Genomic DNA, 27,182 nt, shown 5'->3' on the forward strand with positions numbered 1-27,182 from the left:
AAACTTGGGATAACGATGGGTGTACTGGGATTTCAGTGGGGTCAGCGAGTTGATTGTCTATTGCGTGCCCTTTGACTCACAGCATCTTGATAAGCAGAGTGTCTTTGCCCACAGGTAGAAAAGGAAGCCTAAGTAGAGTGGTGGGAAAAAAAAAGAGAAAGAAGGCAGAATTGGGGTGCTCGAGGTAGTACTGGTTGAGGAATCAGGTTAGTTGGTATAGCCATGTGGTGGTATGAGCAGTCAATGCTCCAGGGGTGGTTTGACCCCTGTTGAGCATTTGAGTAGGGGCTGTGGAGAAAGGTTAAACCCTCCTAGGGATCTGGTAGATGCTATGAAGGGCAAGTGGGAGACGGAGGAATGGAGGGACCAAATCAGAGAGTTGTGGCAGTCACAACGAGAGCTGGGAGGGAGGACCACAGATGCTGGTCACTCTACTAGTTGTAAGACTCATTGGTTGAGCAGGGGAGACAGGAAGTTAAATATGCACTGGGCTCAAGAAAGTCAAAAGAAGGAACCTATTAACTGCATGGTTTTATTTGGGTTTTCATTGTTGTATTATTTATGGAATTTTAATTGACAGAAGGCACCTGGTTTTACAGATTATTTATTTTTTTATCATGAAGAGCACTGCACTATTTTTTACACTTTTGGACATTGGCTGTTTTGAATAAAAACACAAATCATTCGGTACACCCTCTTCCTGACTGTGTGTGTCTCCTCATTTGCCTGGCTTATACACAGTTTCTTCATTGGCGGTTCAAGGTTCAAGCTACCAGGGACCATGCAGCCAACCTCCAGACGATCACACCCAGTAACACCACACTTTAGAATAAAATTTTTCATGTAAATGCTATAGTTTCCATGTCAGTTGTGTGAGCAATGCTATTTATTGTGCATATGGCTTTGTATTAAAATAAAACAGATGAAAGTGAAAACATGCATACATCAATACAACCATTGGAACTGTCATTGCATAGGGAGCTTTTTGTTCAGAAACAAAGCAAAGCATGCTTGTGTTTAATGCCAACACTGTGACGGTAGAACTGGGATGAAATCTCAGACAAATCCAAAAAACAGCAGGGTGGCCCAACTTAACGTTGTTCTAGCCTAGATGAGGTCCCTTAATGACGAGAATATGTAGAGTGAAAGCCCCACTACTGGATAAATCTTATCATTTTACATTTCTGCTTAGATGTTCAGGTGAGTTGCACAATTAAATGAGAATGTCTGCATTTCTCTGAATGTCCTGGGACTCATTGCTTTCCGTTTTATTAATTAGTTAACACAACATGACATAATCCTAGGAGTAAATTAAATTAAATAATGTATGGTTGGCTGAACTTCATGGACCCTGAGATGGTATAGGGTCAACCATTTCCATAAAATTGTGTCACCTGTGGCACCCAGACGGGGCTCACGCCCGGCCGGGACGCCCAGGAGGGCAGGAGGACGGCTCATTCCTCCTCCAGAACGCGAGGGGGTGTCCGCCCTGGTTGTATTGGGGGCCACGGGTACAGAGCTTGGAAGCTCTACCCTGTAGGGGCCCGTGGCCACAGCCAGGGGGTGCCCTGATGCCTTGGGGAAGAGAGAAGGGACACCCGGAGTGCTTCCGGGTACACAGCCGACACTTCCACCACACTGGGGAGTGCCAGTGGAGGATTGCCGGGGAGCACATCCGGGTGTGTATAAAAGGGGCCGCCTCCCTCCAGTCATGGACAAGAGTCGGGAGGAAGGAAGATGATGTCGGGAGGATGGCAAGGAGGCGGCCTGAAGAGAGAGAAGGCATTGTTGAGAGGCCAGGACTTTGGGGTCTTTGGGGTCTGTGAGCACAATAAGATTGTACATAATAGTGTAAATAAATGTGTGTTGGGTGACATGAACATGTCTGCCTGTCTGTGTCCGAGCCAGTTTCCACACACCATTACCTTGTGCCTCTCAGTAGAACACTAACTCTTTTCAAATGAATGTCTAACACACATCTGCTTATTGATCTTGTAACATGGAAATAGAACCCAGAAGACACTTTGAGTGTATGACCCCTTGTTTTGTTCATTTCAAAGCAATCAAATATGTGCAGATGATCTCACCTTGAGCTCACGGCTAAGGCGGTGCAATTTCTTAAACAACCCCTGGGCCATCGCTTCCATGATGTCTGTTTGCAAGGTGTGAAACTCGCCCGATTTCCACAAATTCCAGTGGTCTTCCCATTCCTTTGTGATTTCCCAGGTCTGCTGCAGATAGTCTAAGTCCTGTTGAGAGGAATTGAGAGATATGAGAATCAAAAACTGATAAGATAAATAAATAAAACATCTAAAAAGTCAGAGAATCATAACAAGGGGGAAACTGCTTTCTGATCTGTAATTTGGATAAAGTGCAATTGTCAATGTGAGATAAAAATCTGCATGCTATGGACAGCACTTTTTATGTCATCCCAGATTCAAATCAAATTTAAATAAAAAAAAAAAAAGAAAAAAGTCTCAAAACGAATTAACAGCAATCATCAGACACTCTAGATAAATAAAAATTATCTTGGAGTTACATGCAGTAAGCATTCTGTATCCATACCTCCAATGGGAACGGGGCTATGATCCCTTAATTCTAAACAGACTTGTTATGGCTCACTTCCACGGTGCAAAAAAACAGTTAGAAGAACTAAGATGGCCACATACCCACGCCACACCATTTACTCACATGGTCCAGTGCCTGAATTTCCTTTGAGGCAGGTTGCTCGATTTTAAAAATGCTTAAGCCATTGCGGATAACGGATTCCTCTTCTTTGAGACCATTGAGCTGGCTACGTGTAATGCTGATCTTTTCCAGAGCTGCAGCTGTAGCCACTGTGCTGGTGAATGGGCCTAGTGGAAGAAAAAGAAGGACAACAAATATATCATTAAAGCTGTTTCTGTGAGATAAACAGCATACAGCATATCTGAATAAATCTCGGCCTCTAGAAGTACCACTGGAATGACCCAATGTCCTTTGACGTACGAAATGAAGGCAACCATTAAATCATCATCATCATCATTCCCATCACAGCTATTTTTCTCAGGTCTATCAGGGATGGGCAGAGTGCACTCAAAACTTTTTCAACACTCTCCATAGAGCTGAGCATCTTTTTGAAGTTAAACTAATGTTTCTGTCTATTAGTCAATGAGCGCTATCATTTCTGATACAGTATATGCTGTACTCAAATGCTATAAAAATTGCAAGCAAACCAGTGGGACATTTTATGAGACTATCTATCTAAGTGGAACAATGCTGGAATAACTATTATGCTCAAATTCACTGATGTAACGCTGACTTTCAGTGATCAGGTGAGACAATGATGGTCACCTTGTACTTGGGGCAATGCAAAACTCCATTTAATAATAATAATAATAATTCATTACATTTATATAGCGCTTTTCTCAGTACTCAAAGCGCTATCCACACAGGGAGGAACCGGGAAGCGAACCCACAATCTTCCATAGTCTCCTTACTGCAAAGCAGCAGCACTACCACTGCGCCACCTGTGAGGACATTTAGGTGTTACGGGTTTCGGACAGCGAGTCGGTCGTTACAACCTTAGCCATTGTTCCAACTGAAATATTAGCAGCTTGAGTCACTTTCATCATAAAGCTCCTGCCAAAGTTGCCCTAACAGTCAGTGTAGTCTTTAACTGATCTATGGTTGTCTACAATAAAGTGAAGCTCTGTCTAACTACAACAGTATTTTAATACAAGACCGCTATCATAATTAACCATCTTTTGCAGTAAAGCTTATGTAAGAGCACCTGCCTTCAACAGATTTTGTTGTCCTTATTTACTTAAGTGTTTCTTTTATTGTGTTAGTTACCTGCAGTTTGCATGGAGCGTTTTGAATCTACTGTTGCTGTTTTCTTTCCCACACTTGAAGCAGTGTTGAAAAACGAAGAAGAAGCTAACTGACAGATGTTTCTCTAGTAACACATATTTACCTGGATGTGCTATTACATGCTGCCAGAGAGACTGGACTGGCAGCTGTCAGCCTGTTGTTTTAAAGTCCTTCGGCTTTTGTGCTCAGAAAAGCTTCCACCACCCTTATGTTTTTGTTTAATAAAGTGCAAAATACTCTTGCGTGGTTGATTTTCTCTCTAGTAACTAGGGGATGTATCTGTCTGTGAAGCCATTTCCACAACACCGCTGTTTGGCATTGCTTTTCAATATGCTGGGAATTAAACTGCAGCAGATCTAAATACCAGCATAATTTGCATAATTGAACTGGCATTTCACTGAGTCGTCAAACGACTCTAAAGTGACTCATATGCACTGCTAGATGGATGATTTACTTAATCTGAGTACACAAAATGATGTATGCTGAAAGACATGATAGTTTTCAAATTCATATCTACATCTGACTATATCTTGGATTTAATTTTTATTTCACTCACAAAGCATGTTTTTGTAGCATCTTGAAAAAGATTTATTTTTTCATATTCAGTAGTTGTGCAAAATCGCAGAGGGAGAGGTATAAGCACAAACGTCAGTGTTTCTTTAAGATAATTAAAGATTTTTATTGAAATTTGTTGCATTTTTTTCATGCTTTTAGACCCAAGAGACAAAAACATACAATTTATGAAAAGGCTAATTGCAGCAAGACTGGTTAGTTGGGATTTTGACATTTAAATCTTGCATCAATCTTCATTGCTTAGAGTACAAATTGCACAAAAGTCAAAAAAGTAACATAATATTCTCAAATATGCTTAATCAGGGTTATGAGGAGGTAGTGCAGGACACAGGACTCGGTATTTGGAAATGCCAACCAACCAAACCTACACATCTATGGGGGTGTAGGAAGAAATACCGGAGTCCCCAAAGAGACACGGAAGGACAAGGACACCGTCATGGGATTTGAACTGGGAGGAGATGCACTACCACTGTGCCATCTGTTAAAGAAACCTTTTCATCTCAATCTTAGAAACATGGCACACGTTCAGATATGTTTCATCTAAAATGGGTGCCCTCTCCATGAATCATTCAGTAGGCTTCATAAGTGGAGCACATGAGATTAAATCTTGATTCATGGTATAAAATTTATTTTCTCAAATTTTATATTTATTAGGTCACACAGCAGCCACAGTCAAGAACAAGGTTCAGCATGTCGAATTTAATTTGGGAATGAAAAGACAGGCAAGTCCCGTCTGATAAGAGGAAAACAGAACTAAGGTGATGACAACACTCAAACATCAAACATCATTTTGAAACACTCACTATAGCAGGTTGAATTGGTATTGCTTTGAATAGTGACTTGTTTTTGTGTGCAAAACCTAGTGTAGGCTGGGCTGATCACAAGAACACGGCTTGTAATGTGAAGTTCATAGGCAAATATGTAGCGGGGCTACATATTCTATGTTTGTTTTGTGTTCTACGTTTGTGCTGAGTGCGTTTTGTTTTCATCGTCCTGTTTACTGTCCATTATATGTGCGTCAGTAAATGTTGTCCCCGTAAGTGAATTAGGGAAGGATGATGGAGAGAGACCTCAGCCCTGAGACAGAAATCACCTGTTAACTCACCAGATACATCCGGGACATTCTGTATTTAAAAAAGAGGAGCGAAGGCAAGAGGAAGGCAAGGAAAGAGAGAGAAAGGAGACAATTTACCCGATCATTTTCAAACTCATCACTGCTGTTTATTGCATCATTCCACTGCTTGCTTTTTCAACCACCGATTTAAAATCAGAGCAGAGAAACCCCAGGGTTCGGATTCATACCAGCCTTTGCCAGGACTTTTCACGTTGAGATTGTTTTGTTTTCGGGAAAGAGCACAGTAACACTACAGTCAGTATCAATACCGCCAGACTTTATTTAGGACTCATTATTCATCACATTTTCAATTGCTGTGTTTAACTAATCCGTGTTTCTATTTGTGTTACGTTGTTTTGTTTATTGTTTAGGGGCAAGAGAGGATTCAATATAAATATTTGTATATTCGTGTTCTTATATAGTAATTAGTCACTGGTGTTTTGGGATAGTGGTGTTTTGCACGCACATATATATATGTTATTGAATATTTGTCTGCCTTTTCAATTTACAATATATCCGTGTTTGATTTTACATATCTGTTTACTGTTTTCTGATTATTTCGTCATGTTGGGAATAATAAGACAACTTGTAAGGAGTACGGCTTGTTATTAGAGCAAGAAACCTCAGGTTCCAGGGAATAAGTCTTGGTAGTGTAGTGGCCGGTCTGGGTAAGGGGTCGGCCGTTACAAATATAAAAAAAGATGGGGGAAACAGGCATTTTGCACAATGCTGAGAAACAACTAAAAATCTAAAACAAAATAATACAAATGTAGAAATGGTTACAATTAGAACCCCCGTATTTCCCACAATACATTCTACATAGCTGGGTCAAGAAAAATGCATTCCAGCTTATAGTGGGGAAATATCAGGGAGGAGGAAGTCCGCCTTAATCAATGTCCATCGTGCTTTGATATTGAAAACGTTTACAGGAATCAATCTGTAAATCTGCATAGCCTGTTTTGAGATCTAATGCGCAGTGCTTGGGTCATATTGGTATAATGTACAGTTCTTATACAAAGAACTTTCCCCATTGCAAGTTTTCACATTTTATTGTTACAGTTTGCATTTGGTTTTTGACTTTGATCAACAGAAAAAGACTCTTTAATGTTAAAATGAAAGCAGATCTCTGCAAAGTGGTCTAAATGTTTCATAAATACTGTATAAAATAATTGATCACATAAGTATGCACCCCATTCAAGTCAGTATTTAGTAGATGCACCTTTCCAGCCATGATAGCCTTGCGTCTGTCTATACAGGTCTGGACACAGACATTTGTCCCCATCCTGCTCAAGCTCTGTCACCTTGCATGGGGACAGAGAGTAGACAGCCCTTTTCCAAGTCCAGCCACACAGTCTCAATCAGGTTGAGATTTGGCCACTTCAGGACATTAACACTGTTGTTCCTAAGCCATTCCTGTGTAGCTTTGGCTTTATGCTTGAAGTCTTTGTCTTGCTTGAAAACACATTTTCCCCCATGGTGCAGGCCTCTTGTAGACTGCAACTGGTTTTCTTCTAAGATTTCCCTCCATTTTGCTGCCTTCATTCTCTTTTCTACCATCACAAGCCTTCCAAGGGCTTGCTGCAGAGGAACATCCACACAATATGATTCTGCCATCACCAAGATTCTTCATGGTGGAAATGGTGTTGTCTTGATAATATGGAGTCTGATTGCCATAAACCTCAATTGTGATCTAATCAGATCAGAGAACCTTCTCCCAGCTCTCTTTAGAGTCTTCCATGTGCCTCCTGGCAAAACTCTAGCCGAGATGTCATGGGCATTTTTTCTCTTTGCCACAAACTCCCATAAAGGTGTGACTGATGAAACACAATTGTCTGCACGCTCTCCCCAGTCGAAATCACTCTAGCTTGTAGCTACTTCAGAATTCTCACAGGTGTCTTGGCGACCTCCTTCACTAGTCATCTTCTTGCACAATCACTCAGTTTTTGTGGATGGTCTGCTCTACAGATTAACAGCTCTGCCATACTCTTTCCACTTCTTCATGACTGGACTCCAAGGGATATTCAGTGACTTGGATATTTTCTTGTCTCCATCCCCTGACTTACTCTTTCAATCTCCCTTTCTTTCACTGTTCTTTTATCTTCAATGCATAGCTTAAGGCCACCACATTAACTCAACACAAGTTTGCCCTTCCAGATGGAGCTGCATTTAGACAACAATGGACTGAAACACCAGACAGGTGATCTCCATTGAACTAGTGATGTGACGTCTAAAACCAATTGGTGATGACTTAGGCGTGTCATATTAAAGGGAGGTGAATATGTTTGTGTTTTATACTTGTAATTAATTTAGTTCACTTTGTAGAGATCTGTTTTCACTTTGATATCAAAGGTGATCAGTGTCAAAAAAGCCAGGTTGAATCCAAGGTGATTAAATGTTGTACAGTATATGATAAAATGTGAAAACTTCCAGAGGGGTAAATACTTTTTATAAGCAGCATGTAATCACTGTATGTGATTACATTTCACACTAGTGATAAATCGCTCGACGGATTTTGCCAATGTATTTCAAACTACAGTATTTCCACATGCTGCATGCTACCAGAGATAATCTGCAAGTAAACTGAAAGGGCCTTTTACACTGTTGTCAGGGGGATTTCAATAATGTTTATCTCTATTACATCAGGTTTTGTTATAACTATATTTATAACTTATTTACTATAATACTAACATTACATAATATATTAACTCTCGATGATCAGCTTTGTAATCGTGTCATCAGATCTGCAACCTTATGTCTTGGACACTCGGGTGAAGAGAGGGGCTGAGCTGTCAACTGATCACCACCTGGTGATAAGTTGGATCAGATGGCGGGAGAGGCTGCCAGACAGACCAGGCAGACCCAAACAAATAATGAGGGTCTGCTGGGAATGTCCGGCGGAGGAACCGGTCAGAAAGATCTTTAACTGCCACCTCCGGCAGAACTTCAACCTCATTCCGAGGGAGGCGAAGGACATTGAGTCTGAATGGGCCATGTTCCGAGCCTCCATTGTCGAAGCAGCAGAATGAAGTTGTGGCCGCAAGGTTGTTGGTGATTGACACCTAAGGTTCGAGAGGCCGTCAAGCTGAAGAAAGAGTCCTATCGGGTCTGGTTGACCAGTGGGACTCCAGAGGCAGCTGAGGGGTACCGGCGGGCCAAGCATGTGACAGCATCGGCTGTTGCAGAGGCAAAAACTTGGGCATGGGAGGAGTTTGGGGAAGCCATGGAAAATGACTTTTGGCCGGCACCAAGAAGGTTCTGGCAAACCGTCAGGCGCCTCAGGAGGGGAAAGCGGTGCTCCACCAACACTGTGTACAGTGGAGATGGGGCCCTGCTGACTTCAACTGCAGACATTATTGACCGGTGGAAGGAATACTTTGAGGATCTTCTCAATCCCACCAGCATGTCTTCCGTAGAGGAAGCAGAGCTGAAGGACTCGGGGGTTGTGGGGGGGGGGGATTCTGTCCATAACAGGGGCTGCAGTCGCCGAGGTAGTTAAAAAGCTCCAAGGTGGCAGGGCACCTGGGGTGGACGAGGTTCACCCTGGGTTCCTCAAGGCTCTGGATGTTGTGAGGCTGTCTTGGTTGACATGTCTCTGCAACATCGCATGGACATCGGGGGCAGTGCCTCTGGATTGGCAAACTGGGGTGGTGGTTCCCCTTTTTAAGAAGGGTGACCAGAGGATGTGGGGATCACACTCCTCAGCCTCCCCAGTAAGGTCTATTCAGGGGTGCTGGAGAAGAGAGTTCGGTTGATGGTCGAATCTCGGATTCAAGAGGAACAATGCAGATTCCGTCCCCGCCGTGGAACACTGGACCAGCAGGATCCTGGAGGGGGCATGGGAGTTTGCCCAACCAGTCCATGTGTTTTGTGGATTTGGAGAAGGCATTCGACCATGTCCCTCGAAGCATCCTGTGGGGTGTGCTGCAAGAGTACGGGGTACAAGGCTCGTTGTTACGAGCCATCCAGTCCCTGTACAGGAGGAGCAGGAGCTTGGTCCGCATTGCTGGTAATAAGTCGGACTCGTTTCCTGTTGAGGTTGGACTCCACCATGGCTGCCCTTTGTCACCGATTCTGTTCATAAGTTATATGGACAGAATTTCTAGGCGCAGCCAAGGAGTGGAGGGGGTCTTGTTCGGTGACCTCAGAATCTCATCTCTGCTATTTGCGGATTACGTGGTTCTGTTGGCTTCATCGGACAGTGACCTCCAGCTCTCACTGGAGCTGTTCACAGCCAAGTGCGAAGCAGCGGGGATGAGAGTCAGCACCTCTAAATCCGAGGCCATGGTTCTCAGCCGGAAAAGGGTGGAATGCTCTCTCCGGGTTGGGAACACATTACTGCCTCAAGTGGAGGAGTTCCAAGTATCTCGGGGTCTTGTTCACGGTTATATCTCCCGGCTGGACTTGGAGTGCCTCGGGTCCTCCCAGAGGAGCTGGAGGAGGTGGCCGGGGAGAGGGAGGTCTGGGCTTCCCCGCTTAGGCTGCTGCCCCCACGACCCGACCTCGGATAAGCGGTGGATAATGGATGGATGGATAGATGGATGGCAAACACAATTCATATGTAGACTGAGAATTTATTTATAAAATTCACTTTGTTGCCCCACCTTTATTGTTTTTAATCCACTGTTTGAGAGAATGTGCATGTTCAGTACATTGAGAGTTTCCTTTTAAACTGATACTTATGACAGTTTATGCAGATGTACCTTCTTTTATTATCTCAAACCTTCCACAGTATGCTACCAGAGTGAAAATGATGGCACTTTTTGATACATCTCTGTTCACGACCATGACATTTCTTTAAAACAGTTCTTTAAGAAATTGTACAATAACAAAAGAAAAGATTTGCATGTACAGTAGGTCTCTTTTTTTGATTGTATTTGCAGTGACAATCAACAGTAAAATCAGTTACACATCCTTCTATTATTTTCCTTCTCTTGCAGTCCAAAGCTTTATATATTGAAATTATATACTACTACTACTACTAATAATAATGACTTATTATTATTAAGTGAAGTGGTGTTATTGCCATACCATCCATACACCGTATTGCAGCATACAGTGGGATGAGATAAACGTTAATGATGTCAAATATACATAAATACAGGACAAATGCAAGACAGGTAAAGGACTATACTATACCATAACAGATAAATAAATAATTAAAAACAAATAATAGGTATTATTTAATATTGCATAATCTGCATTTGCCCAGGTCGCACTTGCCTGTGACTTTGTAGTTTCTATAAAATTTCAATTAACTTTTTCCCTGTTGAAAGTTTTCTCACGGTGCTCTCTTCCCATCTGTTAAAGTTATTTATTGAGAATACCCCGCTGTTTCTTCTAGACATACTTACAGGGTAAATGAATTGTGAACCAAGCAAGCAATTATTTTTACTGTAAAATCTCATCTGCATCAAAAGTGAAAAATGAAACGTAAATTGCACTGCAAAGCTCAGTTCCAGATTTCCAGGACCTGTCTGATTCCCTTTTTCTTCATATTTGTTACTCTTACTTGTTTATACTGGACACAGCAACGTTGCCTTCTAGCTGTCTATCGGGTAAACAAGAGGCATCATTATGAACCAGAAAAAAGGGTCTCATTAAAATTCAAGAAAGAAAAACATTTTCTGTAAGCAAACTAGGAGGTCAAGGCAAATTGTATTTCATTTTAAAGTTAAACAAATAGATATTGTCAGAATGTCCAAAAATTAGTAAATGTTTTTATCTAATAGTTGACAAAATGCTACAGTTGCTTGGGGAAAATGATTTTTTTTTCTTCTTATAAAGATTTGATACAGAAGTGAATACAAATAAAAACAACTGCAAGATGTCTAAATTAGGCAATACTGCATAAACAAAACAATTCCCTCACAAATTATCTTCACAGTGAAGAACACCTTATTTGTATGACCAGAGATGGGACACTCAATACTTCATTACTTAGAGTCTACCTGTAATGCCAAGAACGTCATTATCTGTGGACTCTGTTTCAAGAAGCACATTCAATAACTTCTTTTATTGAGTAAAAATTAGAAAGTGTAGATCACGGTGAACACAGTTACACCCCATAATGGCACTTAAATAGTTACTAAGTTGCTCACTGAGTGGCCAGCATTGATCCTGGAGGGCTAAGTATCATGCTGCAGGCTTTGGTTCCAACCATTTTCTTCTTTAGAAAGTAGTTCCTCCAGCTAAGGGAATATGTAAACTAATCAGACACTCTGCTTTTAGTTTCTGTTATTATTCTGAAGCATCAGTACTTTAACAAACTATTTTGAGGACTGGTGTGGATTAGGACTCCTTAATATTTGTTGTTTTGTTTCAGCATCAGGATCACCTCAAAAAATTCAATCTGTTTGAAAAATTTCAGTCTGGTTTCCGAACTTCTCACAGCACAGAGACAGCTCTGATTAGAGTCACCAATGACCTCCTGATGGCTGTTGACCATGGCTCTCCATCACTCCTTATCCTCTTGAACCTTACAATTGCATTTGATACGGTAGATCATAATATTCTCCTTCACTATACAATTGGACTTTCTGGCATTGCTTTCAAGTTTTTCGAGTTCTATCTTACAGACAGGACTGAATATGCGGCCTTGGGGGATGCTAAATCTCATACCCACACTGTCACCTGTGGAGTCCCACAAGGATCAGTCCTTGGGCCGACCCTCTTTAATATCTATATACTGTCCCTGGGTCACATCATCCGCAAGCATGGAGTTTCATTCCATTGCTATGCCAATGATATGTGAGACTGGATTCGACTTGTCTTACACCTCCATCAACTTCTTCCTCTTGCTTGGATGAGATTGAGGCCTGGATGTCCAAGAACTTCCTCAAGCTGAACAGCACCAAAACTGAAGCTCTTTTAATTGGCACCCCCCATGAACTTCGTTCCTCTGCAAATTGTATTTCCTTTTCTGACCGTACCATTACCCTCTACCCTGTTACAAATCTGGGTGTCAAGTTAGACTCCCATCTGTCATTTGATATACATATCCATCACCTTTGTAAAATTGCATTCCTTCATCTCCGAAACATAGCCAAACTCCGTCCCTACCTCTCCCTCTGTGATGCTGAAAAGCTGGTTCATGCCTTTGTCTCATCCAGACTGGACTATTGTAATGCACTCCTCATCGGGATACCCAACAAGAGCCTTCAAAAGCTCCAACAAATTCAAAATAGTGCTGCGAGAATCCTGATAATGGTGCGGAAATATGAACATATCTCACCAATCCTTCGGTCACTTCATTGGCTCCCTATCCATCTCTGTATCGAATACAAACTCTGTTTGTTTACTCACCAGTGTATCTATGGAAATGCTCCACAATATCTTAAAGAACTCCTTATATTACAATCCACTACAAGAAACCTTCATTTTACAAATACCTACCACCTTCGCCCCCGTGACCAAACTTCATACAATGGGAGACCGAGCCTTTGCAGCCGCTACTCCACGGCTCTGGAATGCCCTACCAGAGAGTCTAAGAACACAGCAGATTGTGGGCTGATTTAAAAAACAGCTAAAGACTTTTCTATTTAGGAAAGCTTATTAACAAGAATGCTATAATTATTGTTGTTTTATCTCTGTTTTTATCTTGCCTTGCCTTTGTTTAATCTTTTTATATTGCACTTTGAGATTTACTGCTAATGTAAAGTGCCCTCCTCCCGCGTCCACCCTTGCTCTCGAGGCATGCACACTGCCTGCTCATGTGCCAGCACGCAACACCTCACCAAACACCGCCTCAGTCGCTTTTGTCTCTGCTAAAATCCACATACACCTCTGAGGTACGTTGACTTTTCATTGTTCTTTTCGGTTCCGGCTGCTTTTGTATATATAATCCACCAAGTCGCCCGACCATGGGATATGCACGCACACAAAACAGAGCCCCGCCTGCCAACGCTAACCCTCCTCCTGCGTCATGGGATATGCACGACAGAGCCTCGGCCGCCAACTCTAATCCTCCTCCTGTGTCCACCCTCGCTCTCGAGGCATGAGCAGGCAGTGCGCATGGGGTACGCACGACAGAGCCCCGCCCGCCAACTCTAAGATCATGGGGTACGCACGAGAGAGCGTTGTTCTTGGTCACGGAAGCATAGTCATACAGTCTGCTCAACAATACGCTGACTACATGAATACTTCCGGAGTTTATGGTTGCGAGGCAGAAATTGTGGCAATGTCCCAAATGCTTCCAGCTACTATCACCATTCACTTCCGAGATATCCCTGACCCCATCAGATTCAAATTTGCCTTTTACTTATATATGCAGACAATTTCCTGTTACATTGGCCTTTGCAATGACAATTAATAAGGCACAGGGACAAACTTTCAAAACGATATGCCTGTATCTGCCAAAACCAGTTTTCAGTCACGGACAATTGTATGTTGCTCTCTCCAGAGTTCCATCTTTTCATTCACTCACAGTCGTATTCTCAAACCCACCCCATTTGGACAACTGTGTCTTTCAGGAAGTGTTCACCCATCAAAAAATAATTATGCGGCATATGCTATGCCGTATGTTGGCTAGTTATTATTATTATTAATATCTCAACATTCTTCTTCTCTTACTTTTTGTCTACTGCTTAATTAAAAAGCAAACAGTCCCATTTATTCCTGCATCCATTCACTGGACCCAGTTAATTCAGTTTTATGACTGGGTGTAAAGCAAATCCAGACAATACTGAGCACAAGCTATAAGCCAACTCCAGACAAGGTGTCAATCCTTCACTTTATTTCACATGAATTCCAATTTAACCAAGTCTTGTGTTGCTGTCATTTTCAGGGACATGGGGAGGTGTTTGCATGTAGGCCCAGTGCCAGTTCTAGTTACTTTTCTTTGAGGAAGCTTCCTTTTCTTTCTCTGCATTTGGAGGCAAAGAAAGGGGGGAGACGCATCTGGGGCCTACTGAGATATTAAAGGTGTGGGTGGGAATGGGATTGCTGGACCTGTGAGTTGTTCTTAGAGGTTTATGACTGCCCAACTGACACCCGCATAGACTTAATTAAAATGTTTTCTCCACAAAATGCATAAGCTGAATATAACATCTTGCAATTTACATTCATATCTTTCTTATCTCTTGACAAAGGATATATCTCAAGCAGCATTTAAGTATTTTTTCATTGCTGCACCTTCCTGTGCTACTTAAACAACAAGCGGTCCATTTGACCAGGTAAAGGCTTGCATGTAAGGTCCTTTCCACTGACGCTGACATGGAATAGAAGGACGTTCATACTATATTAATACTGTATAGATGTAGGAGGACTCAAACTATGTCTTGTTTTTAATAATATCTTTAATATCACTGAGAAGCAACTGCTCCCAATTTTCAGAGGGTGATTTCATATTCAGTATTGACAGAAACACCTACATAGGTGGTTCTCTGGGTAATTCAAACCCAGACATTAAACAATATGTTCCACCATCTTCACAAGAAACTTCTGATCTGAGCCTGATTGACTCTTATAGATCTATCGACAAAATAATTCTCCTTTTTCATAAATCATCATCTACAGTATAATTGATTATATTTTAACTGGAAAGACTGTCCCCTTTGTCTCAGATACACCTTGTACACATCCCCGCTTTTCGATCATAGATTCAAAAAAATATCTCACTCTGCAATGCTGGCAAAAATATGGCATTTTAATAACTGGCTTTTGGTAGATAAAGAATTTTGTCAAAGTCTTCCTACGGGTGGCTCTGAAGCTAGGGTTCTGCAGCTGCAATCGAAAGGTTGTCAGTCTGAATCCCATAAACACCAGAAGTGACTCTACTCTGTTGGGCCCTTGATTAAGGCCCTTAACCTGCAATTGCTTCATCCTGGGTATGATATAATCTGCGTCCATCCCTGCAAGCAGGTCCTCCACTTTACAGGGAAAACCTGGGGGTTGGTGGCATGATTGGCACTCCAGCCACTGTAAAACAAAAACCTCACACTGCTCCAGTGTGGTTCTGAGGTGTCACCTACTGCGATCGGGTCCCAATCCAGGTGCTTCACCACCGTGTAGTGGGTGCAGCAACACGCTATCAGCCCATGCTCCAAACCTCGCACTTCCCACTAAGGTTGAGGAATTTATAAATATCAATAATGGATCTCCCACAAACCATCTACAGAGGACATTAATGATTAGGGTTAGGGTCTTTTGGAAGATGAATGTGAATTCCTTCAAGCACCTTTCTCAATTACTAAATTTTTAGACTGTGTATGAACCCTAAAAAAATTAAACTTGCTGTCCAGATGGGATGGGGACAGACATCTATTTAAAACTTTGGGATAAATTTCCCTAATCACTGTATAATATGTTAACATGAGCAGCAGCAGATGGACACCTACACCCAACTTTAAAACACTGCAATCACACCAATAAAGCATGGAAAACCAGCCGACAAATGTTCTAGCTATCAGCCAATTTCTTTAATAAATGCGGACATAAAAATATTTGCAGAATTATTAGCTACTTGTCTACGGAGGGTCTTCAGTAAGTTCATTCACCCTGCTCAAACAGGTTTTGTCCATACCAGGTTTAGCGACATTTTTGCACGTGTTAGAATGGGGCACGAAAACTGAATTAGCAGCAGCTCTGTTGTCCTTACATACAGACAAAGCATTTGATAGGATCAACAGAAATTTCTTGTGGAAAACGTTGGTTTCGGAACATAGTTTTTAAAGTTGATTTGTGTACTTGACCCATCCCTTTAACTCCTCTGGGGTTCACCAAAGCCATATAGTCACACCACTTCTTTTCATTCTTTCACTAAAACCTCCAGGTGAAGTTCTATGGCAAACATCAGATTTTAAACCAATTACATTATACAACACAAAACACAAGATTTCATTATATGCTGATGACATTTTAGTATTTCTTGGAAATGCTCCATCTGATCTACTCTCAGTACAAGATTCATTTAGATTATAAGAATCCATTTCTGATTATAAAATTAACTGTAACAATTCGCAATTACTGTTGTTAAATGAAACTGCCTAATTGCAATTCCTATTGTAAAACAGTTTAAATATTTAGGTCTTGATATTACATCCTCATTAACTGAATGTGTTGCTTTGAATTATCAGCAAGTTTTAATGTTTATTAAACAGTCTATGTCCTCCTGGGAATCTTTGGCCTTATATTTCCACTCCTGCTTATCAATAATTAAAATCTCTCTACTTCCTTGAATGAACTATGTTAAACTATGAATACGCTTCAACCCACAACTTGTCTCTGGCAGGAGCATCCCAGTACTCTATCTAAATTTTTATGGTGCAAAAGGTGCCCTCGGGTAAAACACAAGACCTTAATCAAGGCATGGAAGTGTGGCAGAGTTACATTTCCAGATCTTGAATTGTATAATGAGGAATTTGTTGTTTGCCCAATCTGGCAATGGATGAAGGCCCCCAAATTTTTACCTTCTTAGCACTTGTTTTGCCACACATGCTCCTTCCTCTCCTATTTTACATGGCATTTTTACAGGTGCATGGCAGTGGGGTGGGGTTTTGCAGATGGAGGGTCTATAGTTGATAGGGTGCGATTTATCTCTTTGACTATAGTTAATGTCTCTATATGCAGGTCATACAGACAATATAATAGACATAATGCAACAGGGTTCATAAACTGCAGTGGCACACACTTAATGAAATTAATGTTTTTCTCTGCCAAACCAGGGGTTGGCGCTGTTCTCTAACCATTTCTCCTCTTTTCCTCTGAGGACCTTCAGAAGAACCCGCCTCTTAGAGACATCACTTCCGCTTCCCATCCCATAGAGCCCTCCTCTTCCTGCCTGCCAAATACATAACGGCTATGTTTTTGTTATTTCTCAGTTCTGTTTTGGACTCAAGTCTGTAAAGACGTATCATAACATTATTTTGCTCAGTTTTTCCAAGTATACGGGGTGGAAACCGCAACTCTTTATGACTGTTGTCTCGCTCTCTTCTAGAGCAGCAGTTTGCCCTAATCTCAGCAGTTTACTGGAATTGTGTACATAATAGAACTTTTTGTTCTTCATTTCTTTTTCTAAGTGATAGGGGATTTAAAACTTGGATTAATAATCAATGTAATTATCTGAATCTAGTGTATGTGGTATTCTCTGTATTCCATGATTAATTTAAATTAAAAATAAAATATGCAAAAAAAAATTATTGTATGGTGCGCTTCAAGTAGTACAGGCTCAGAACTCATACTCATATTTACAACTATAAAATAATAATATCAGCAAAATAATAAATTTTACAAAGATCTGTATATAAAAACACACATAACAAACTACTAAACAAAACTTAAACTCCCAGTAACATAAAAAAATTAACCTGCACCCATATGTATGAAGCATCTCAGAGCAGGAAAATGAAGCTAACTGGATTAAAAATATCAGAATGCTGTACATTTAGTACTCCTCCTAGTAGTAGGAGTTAGGAGTACAAGCATTTTGAAGCATAAACCTTGACAACCTTTAAGAAGAATCTGGATGAGATATTGGGACAGGTTAGCTATTAACTAAGCAAATGGGATTAGTGGACTGAATGGTCACCTCTCATTTATCAGATTTCTTATCAATTTCCCTAATGTAGGAAATGACTCCTAACTTCAGTCGAGTTTAGGACAGCTCATGAGCCGTCCTAACTCACCTTAAGCTGCCAGAAGATGGCATTCAGGCAGAGGTCAGCACGCACGTCCTGGGAAAGGCAGGTTGTTTTGGAAATGCTAGACAACAATGAACTCATAAAAAGATGTCGATCTGACAGTTACGGAATAATCTCTCTCTCTTTATATATATTGTCACTCACGAGAGCATGTGGAGCAACTTAAGGACCTGATACGCACCACGACAAGTCATGCCAGGGGACAACGGCAGCATACTAACCTCTCTCTTCTTATTTCCTCAGAAAGAACGAGGCTCCGCCACCGTAACATCGCCCGGACGATCCAAACAGCCGCAGCACTTCCGGGTTCCTTTCTTCCCTCTGGTCCCCGTTTGATTACGTCAACCACCCATCCATCACCAATTTCCGGTCTGATCCTATAAAGTATCCGTCTACATATCCTTCTATGTCTTTTCATTTTTTTAGAAACAATTGACGAATTTTGGTTACAGTATACGGGGCTAAAACCCCAAATCTTTATGCTTGTCTGTGTTTATTATTACAATATATATATAAAAAATCCAACATCTCTTTGTTTGTCTGTATGTCTGTCCGCTTTTCACGACAGAACTACTTAACGGATTTAAATCTGGTGTTTTTCTATAATTTGCTTGATAATTTTGGTTGATTTTGCAACTTCTCTCATTGCGCTAAGTATCATAGTTCGCTTACAGGAGTGATTTATTCGCGCTAATCTGAGACAGAGGCTGCAGAATGAGGGGAGGGGGAAGTGTGACGTCAGGAGTGGGGAGCCAGGCGGGGCCCTCCTCACTCATGTGCCAGCCACAGTTCGAGTCGGTTTACTACTAGTGACGTTTTGCAGCTTACCTTGCCTCCACTTAGCTAGCGACACCTGTTTTGTTTATTGAATTTTAAAGTTTGTCCTGTTTCACTACTATGTGGGCGGAGCTGCAGGGAACAGCTAGTTCATAATAAATATAACATATTAAGTGATCACTCCATCTATATGTAAAAACCATATGCTATTAAAACGAAATTAAAGTGTTACTAAATTTACATTTAAAATGCATAGATTTGGGTATGTCACAAATAATAATTTCTTGAATTTTGCACCAAAATTTGAACATCCTTATAATGGGTGAGGTAATATGCAGGTTTATACATTTCGTTTTGGCATCGCACTGAAACAGTAAATCCTCATATCAGTGCATTCACTGGTTGGCTATAAGCTTCCAAACACTAAAACGCTGATACAAAAGAGTGCAGGTCATTTAAATCCCCTTTCACAAATAAGGACAGATTCAATTTATAAGCTATTCTTCTGTGACTGGATCAAGCCTTTTCATATTTGTCATAATACAAACTATTGATGTTGCACAGCCAGGGCACATCACCCTCACAGTGGACAGCCACAATTTTCACTGCAGGTAGTCTCTTAATCTTAGACTGTGAATAAAGTCCTGTTTTACTTTGCAGACAGTCTGTGGACTGAAAATGGATGTGCAAAAAAAATAAAATGTAGGTAAAGAACACAAGCAATCTGATGAAAGCTGGCTGAAAAATGGTGTCTTGTGTTCCTACATTTCTATGCAGAAACAGTTTCAGATTCTTACACTCTATTGTCTTACAACATGTCCTTAGCAAGAGGCCCCTGTGCCAAATTTGGTGTGGGTAATAAAAAAAACAGTGAGTATAAAATCTAGTTTGTTGGCTGAACTGACTCTTCAGAATTTGAAATGGACTCATCCAATTCCAAAACACAATTGAATTTTGTGTCAAAGCAGTCATGCAGGAACCAACAATAGACAGGATGCTAGTCACTGACTGGGCATGCGCAAAGGAGGAGGACCTGGTGCATATCTACTGTATATATTCAAAATGCTAAGGTGTATCTGTCATGTGATTACTCACAAAACAGTTGAGCTAAAACATTGAACTCAGTCTTAATTAAACGTTTATGACCTGTTCTGGAAAGTTAAAAAAAAATGTAGGTAGTGGCAACCTGGTGACTTGTGGTTGCATGTTTATTATAACAATGTGACTGAGAAATCAAGTGATAACCACCATGATGGCAGAAAGAAAAAGAACAGCAGGAACATCTGCTAAGTGTCAGCCACATTAGAGAAGGTGATTAAGTGACAAAGAATGAGAAAGAATAACAGTACAAGACTCTGAAGTATATAAACCTTGATCTTGATCTTAATCAAAAGCCTATGACCTGATGTGACCTGGAAATTCAGAAAAAAACAGGTAGTGGCAACCTGGTGGCCCTGACTTCTGTTTATGTGTTTATTATAGAAAAGTGATCAAGAAACCAAGTGATAACCATCATAATGTTCGAAAGAAAAAGACGATTGGCAACAGCTACAGAGGGTTAAGCATATCGCATCCCAATGACACAGTATATACATGTTCAGAATTCATAATCAAGTGTAAGTAAAGTGCTTACTGATCATTTAAATTTATTACATATAAATGAAGGATGGTAAAGTGACCTGAGGTCACGTGTTTATAGCAAGTGATCACAAAAACAAGTGTTAATCACCATAATGGTGGAAAGAAAAATAAGAGAAGCAATATCTTATGAGTGTCAAGCAAATCACATCCCCAGGACACGGTACATAAGTGTTCAGAATTCATAATCAAGTGTAAGTAAAGTGCTTATTGATCATCAAACCTTATTAGATGTAAAGAAACAACAGTAAAGAGGCCTGTGATCACGTGTTTATGGCAAAGTGATCACAAAACCAAGTGATAACTACAATAATAGTAAAAAGAAAACAAGCAGAGTGTTTGGCAACTTGCATCTCCAGGACATGGTATATTCGTGTTCAGAATTCATAATCAAGTATAATAAGTAAGTGCTTATTGATCATCAAAGTTTACTAAATATAAACAAAGAATGGCACAGTGACTTTTGGTCACATGTTTATGGAAAAGTGATCATTAAACCAAGTGATAACCTCTTCTTCTTTTGGCTGCTCCCGTTAGGGGTTGCCACAGCGGATCATCTTCTTCCATATCTTTCTGTTCTCTGCATCTTGTTCTGTTACACCCATCACCTGCATGTCCTCTCTCACCACATCCATAAACCTTCTCTTCGGCCTTCCTCTTTTTCTCTTGCTTGGCAGCTCTATCCTTAGCATCCTTCTCCCAATATACTCAGCATCTCTCCTCTGCACATGTCCAAACCAACGCAATCTCACCTCTCTGACTTTGTCTCCCAACCGTCCAACTTGAGCTGACCCTCTAATGTCCTCATTTCTAATCCTGTCCATCCTCGTCACCCCCCAGTGCAAATCTTAGCATCTTTAACTCTGCCACCTCCAGCTCTGTCTCCTGCTTTCTGGTCAGTGCCACCGTTTCCAACCCATATAACATAGCTGGTCTTACTACCGTCCTGTAGACCTTCCCTTTCACTCTTGCTGATACCCGTCTGTCACAAATCACTCCTGACAGTCTTCACCACCCATTCCACTATGCCTGCACTCTCTTTTTCACCCCTCTTCCACAACCCCCATTACTCTGTACTGTTGATCCCAAGTATTTAAACTCATCCACCTTTGCCAACTCTACTCCCTGCATCCTCACCATTCCACTGACCTCCCTCTCATTTACACACATGTATTCTGTCTTGTTCCTACTGACCTTCATTCCTCTCCTCTCTAGAGCATATCTCTAAATCCGCAGGTTCTCCTCAACCTGCTCCCTACTATCGCTACAGATCACAAATAAGACCTAGCAAATAAGAAAGGGCTCAGAGCTGATCCCTGATGTAATCCCACCTCCATCTTGAATGCAGCTGTCACTCCTACTGCAGACCTCACCACTCATACGTCCCTCGTACATATCCTGTACAACTCTTACGTACTTCTCTGCCACTCCCGACTTCCTCATACAATACCACAGCTCCTCTCAATGCATCCTGTCATATGCTTTTTCCAGGTCCACAAAGACGCAATGCAACTCCTTCTGGCCTCCTCTAAACTTCTCAATTGACATCCTCAGAGCAAACATCACATCTGTGGTGCTCTGTATTGGCATGAAACCATACTGCTGCTCACTAATCATCACCTCACTTCTTAACCTAGCTTCCACTACTCTTTCCCATAACTTTATGCTGTGGCTCATCAGTTTTATCCCCCTGTAGTTACTACAGTCCTGCACATCCCCCTTATTTTTAAGTATCGGCACCAGTGCACTTCTTCTCCACTCCCCAGGCATCCTCTCACTTTCCAAGATTCCATTAAACAATCTGGTTGAAAACTCCACTGCCATCTCTCCTAAACACCTCCATGCTTCCACAGGTATGTCATCTGGACCAACGGCCTTTCCATTTTTCATCCTCTTCATAGCTGTCCTTACTTCCTCCTTGCTAATTCGTTGCACTTCCTGTTTCACTATCTCCACATCATCCAACCTCTTCTCTCTCTCGTTCTCTTCATTCATCAGCCTCTCAACGTACTCTTTCCATCTCCTCAACACACTCTCCTCGCTTGTGAGTACATTTCCATCTTTATCCTTTATCACCTGTCACAAGCAGCTGGGGAACAGACCCAGCCGGGACGCCTGGAAGGACCGGGAGGTGGCATGTTCGTCCTCCGGGCCACGATGGGGCAACTGCCCTGGATCGGGAGAGGACCACGGGAGAGGAACAAGGAGGCTCAAGCCCGTTGGGGCCCGTGGCCACTGCCAGGGGGCACCGCGAGCCTCAGAGAGGCCGGGAGGAATTCACTTCCGCCACACCCGGGAAGATGGACGAAGAGCCTTCCCGGGATGCCCAGAGTGCTTCCGGGTGTAAGGGCAGCACTTCCGCCACACCAGGAAGTGCTGCCGGAAGAATGTCATCAGGCACCTGGAGCACGTCCGGGTGAGAATAAAAGGGGCCGCCTCCCTACAATCAGGGAGCTAGAGTCAGGAGTGGGAGCAGGATGAGGCTCCCGTGGAGAGAGGAAAGGCGGCCCGCAGACATTTAAAGAAAAGCCCAAAGTAGGGGTGATTGGTGCTGGGAGCACAGTGAGTTGTGCGGGACTGTGTAAGAAGAAAAACAAACGTGTGTGTTTTGATAAAGATGTGGTCTCAGTCTGATGGTGTCCGGGCATATCTCACACACCCTAACCTGCTGCACATCTTTCCCAGCTCGGTCCCTCTGTCTAGCAAATCGGTACAGGTCCTTTTCTCCCTCCTTAATGTCCAACCTCTCATACAACTCATCATACTCCTTTTCATTAGCCTTCGCCACCTCTCTCTTCACATTGCGCCTTATCTCCTTGTACTCTTGTCTACTTTCTGCATCTCTCACACTATCCCACTTCTTCTTTGCCATCCTCTTCCTCTGTATACTCTCCTGTATTTCCTCATTCCACCACCAGGATTCCTTTTCCTCCTTCCTCTTTCCTCTTTCCAGATGTTACGCCAAGCATCCTTCTTGCTGTCACCCTTACTACATCTGCTGTAGTTTCCCAACTGTCTGGTAACTCTTCACTGCCACCCAGTGCCTGTCTCACCTTCTCCCTAAACTCAACATTGCAGTCTTTCTTTTTCAACTTCCACCATTTGATCCTTGGCTCTGCCCTCACTCTCTTCCTCTTCTTGATCTCCAGCATCATCCTACAGACCACCATCCTATGCTGCTTAACTACACTTTCCCCTGCCACTACTTTGCAGTCTTCAATCTCCTTCAGACTAACTCTCCTGCATAGGATGTAATCTACCTGTGTGCATCTTCCTCCACTCTTGTACATAACCCTATGTTCCTCCCTCTTCTTAAAATACATATTCACCACAGCCATGTCCATCCTTTTGGCAAAATCCACTGTCCTCTGACCTTCTTCATTCCTCTTCTTGACACCATACCTACCCATCACCTCCTCTGTTCCCTTCACCAACATGTCCATTGAAATCCGCTCCAATCACCACTTTCTGTCCCTTGGGTACACTGTTCATCACTTCATCCAACTCACTCCAAAAATCTTCTTTCTCACCCATTGTACACCCAACTTGCGATGCACTAACAACATTCATCATCCCACCTCCAATTTCCAGCTTCATAATCATTACTCTGCCTGACACACTTTTCATTTCCAAAGCACTCTTGACATACTGTTCCTTCAGAATAACCCCTACCCCATTTCTCCTCCCATCCACACCATGATAGAACAATTTGAATCCACCTCCAATACACCTGGCCTTACTCCCCTTCCATTTAGTGTCTTGCATGCACAATATATCCACCTTCCTTCTCTCCATCATATCTGTTAACTCTCTCCCCTTACCAGTCATTCTGCCAACATTCAAAACTCCTACCCTCAGTTCCACTCTCTTTACTTTCCTCCTCTCCACCTGCCTCCAGACCCGTCTCCTCCCTCTTCTTCTCCTTCTTCTTCTTCGGCGAACATTAGCCCAATTTCCGCCAGCACTCTGTTGGCTAACGGTACTGGTGGTGGTTGTTGTTAACCCGGGGCTCGACTGATCCGGTATGGAAATTTGTATTGTTGTCCGCATATTGATTTTGCAAAATTTTACACCATGTGTTTATGGAAAAGTGACAATTAAACCAAGTGATAACCTCAATAATAGTAAAAAGTAAAAGAGCGGCAACATCTGCTGAGTGTCAAGCAAATCGCACAAGGTGACAAGGAATAAGAGCACAAGATGCTAAACCACATTGACAAGCAAAACATAATCCTGAATATTGACTATACTGAGCAGCAGACAAACATGATGACTCATAGCATGAAAGACAATATCCAGAACAGACAATGCAGAAATGCTCCAGAGACAGAAATGCACGGTGACAACTGAGAAGATCTTCTACATACATACTTGAAACTTCTGACCACATGAAAGCATTGCTTCTTTGCACCAATGCTTCTTTGAAGACCACTACTTAGCAAAATTACATTAGCCATGTGATCAATGTCAAGCTACTGTATATTTTTTCACAATGACAACAAAAAATGTGTTGCCAAAACAGAAGTGTTCCACTTGCTCTAGATGAGCTTCCAGAAGTAGTAAAATACATTAGGACTTCTAGAGGAACTGAGAGAGGTGAACAATTTAGAAAACATAAGAAGTATCAACAGCTCCTTAGCTTGACTTTTATTTGCATTTTATTTTAGGACCATAAGTCTTCCAGTAGATATGAAGTAAAACAGCAAACTGCGATTCACAGTTACTAGGTTTAGATAATCAAAACCATTATCACATACAAAGCTTAGATTTTGTTTGATGATTTTCCTATGCCCCATTTACACAGCACATCAATTTCCAGCTCTATCATTTCATACAGCCATAATATCCATTTTCATCTGTATGTGAACAGTTTAACACTTACTGAGACCAAAGCTTCCATTGGGTGGGTTTATGCTCATAAAAGGATGGTCTGCATGACAGCTCTAAAAGCTCTGCATGCAATGAAAAAACGCCACACAGAAGAAAACAGTGCAAGTGTGTGTTTAAATGCTGCCCCATGCCAATCATGCGCATCCAATGAAAACATTCTGAGCTGAGTGACATCATCCATCAACATCACTGTGAAATGTTCAATGGTTCAGTCCAGTGAACAGAGGGCTGCTGCACTAGAAATGTGCGTATCAACTACTTCTAATCACTTCCACTGTAATAAACAGGAATAAATACTAAACAGTCATAGCCTTGCAGTCCAAAGTGAACAACATGATTGCAGTTTTCATAATCAGTAATAACAGCCTGTGTCTGTGTGGAATTTGTACATTCTGCCTACTGAACATCATTGTTTGTCAGGAGCTTCAGTTTCCCCCTCACACTCCCAACATGACTATTTAATAAATTAAGAGGATGTGTGTGCGAGCATATCATTCAGTGGACTACATCCATAATTGAGTCCAAAGCAGCTTGATAGGCCTCAGCTTCTTATAAGAAAGTAAAGTAATAAACATATTCAGGAAACACAAGGGCAGAAAAACATGTCCCTCTTCTCAAGTGTTTACTGTGCCATACTGTGTGTTGGCTGTTGTCAGGACAGGTTCATGTGTTCCACATGCCAGAGGTGCACAGATCAGCTGATAACAATTGATAATTGTGGTCTGGGTAGATTTGCTTTCCCAATCCAGTATGAACAATGGAAAAAGTGATAATGTGCAAACATGCTCATCTATTGTTGGAATGTAATTGTAAGCAGATGTGACAAACTTGGTGGTCTTAAACAACAGAATACAAACAACTGCTGTTAGAAAAGAAATCTGCTTCCCATAAAAGAGCATTGGGTCATCTTAACCTGATACAAAACTACTGAGTACTCTGGGGCATGCGCCCAACCTGAACCCACCAATCGGACCAATTTATGTCTTCAGTAAACCATGATGTGAAATGAAAATTGCTAGGAAAGGGAATGAATAGAAGGAGTGTTGCATTAGTATGGAGCAGAGAGACAAACAGAGGGAGGAAAGGGGATATATAAATAAATCAGAAGCATTTGAATTCTGGCTATGCAGAATGATGGAAAAGGCAAGAACATAAGGAGACCGTTCAGTCCATCAAGCTCACTTTTTTAGCTAATGGCTAAGCTGTCCAAATATCTCATCCAGATTCTTTTTAAAGTTTGTCAAGGGTCTGTGCTTCAACTCCATGTCTCAGTAGTTTAACCCAGAGTCCCACAACTCTTTGAGTACAGAAGTGCTTCCTGGTTTTAATCCAAAATGTACTTCCTCTTAAACACCACTGGGGTCCTCGAGTATGTGATTTACCTTTAAGCTGAAAGAATGTTGCTGGATCAGTTGGATGGATAAATTAAATCTCTCTATTATAATAAAAATATATTGGGAGATTAGACTTTTCATCCTGCGACGAGACATGATCTTTTGAAGAGAGACACTTTCACGTCCCGCGAGACGTGACTTTGTGCCAAGAGATTTAACCTTGCCCGGGGACGGAAATAAAAGACAAAGAGTAGATGACAAAGTAGAACGTCGTAAAAAATTCAAAAATGTTGGCGTGATACACATGCAGAGCATGTTAGAGATAATGGAAGTACGAAAATTCAAAAGTCTCAAAAAAATGATAGTAAA

General features: G+C 41.6%; 1 protein-coding gene across 1 annotated transcript in view; it reads right to left on the reverse strand.

The window, feature by feature from the left end:
- Positions 1-27,182, reverse strand: part of dnah2 (dynein, axonemal, heavy chain 2) — a 518,592-nt gene that overhangs the window by 317,415 nt on the left and 173,995 nt on the right. Inside the window, 2 exon segments of the mRNA XM_051924101.1 lie at positions 2,088-2,249; positions 2,692-2,855. Of these exon segments, the coding sequence (XP_051780061.1) occupies positions 2,088-2,249; positions 2,692-2,855 (326 nt within the window).

Source organism: Erpetoichthys calabaricus, chromosome 3, assembly GCF_900747795.2.
Source record: "Erpetoichthys calabaricus chromosome 3, fErpCal1.3, whole genome shotgun sequence".
Taxonomy (NCBI): domain Eukaryota; kingdom Metazoa; phylum Chordata; class Cladistia; order Polypteriformes; family Polypteridae; genus Erpetoichthys; species Erpetoichthys calabaricus.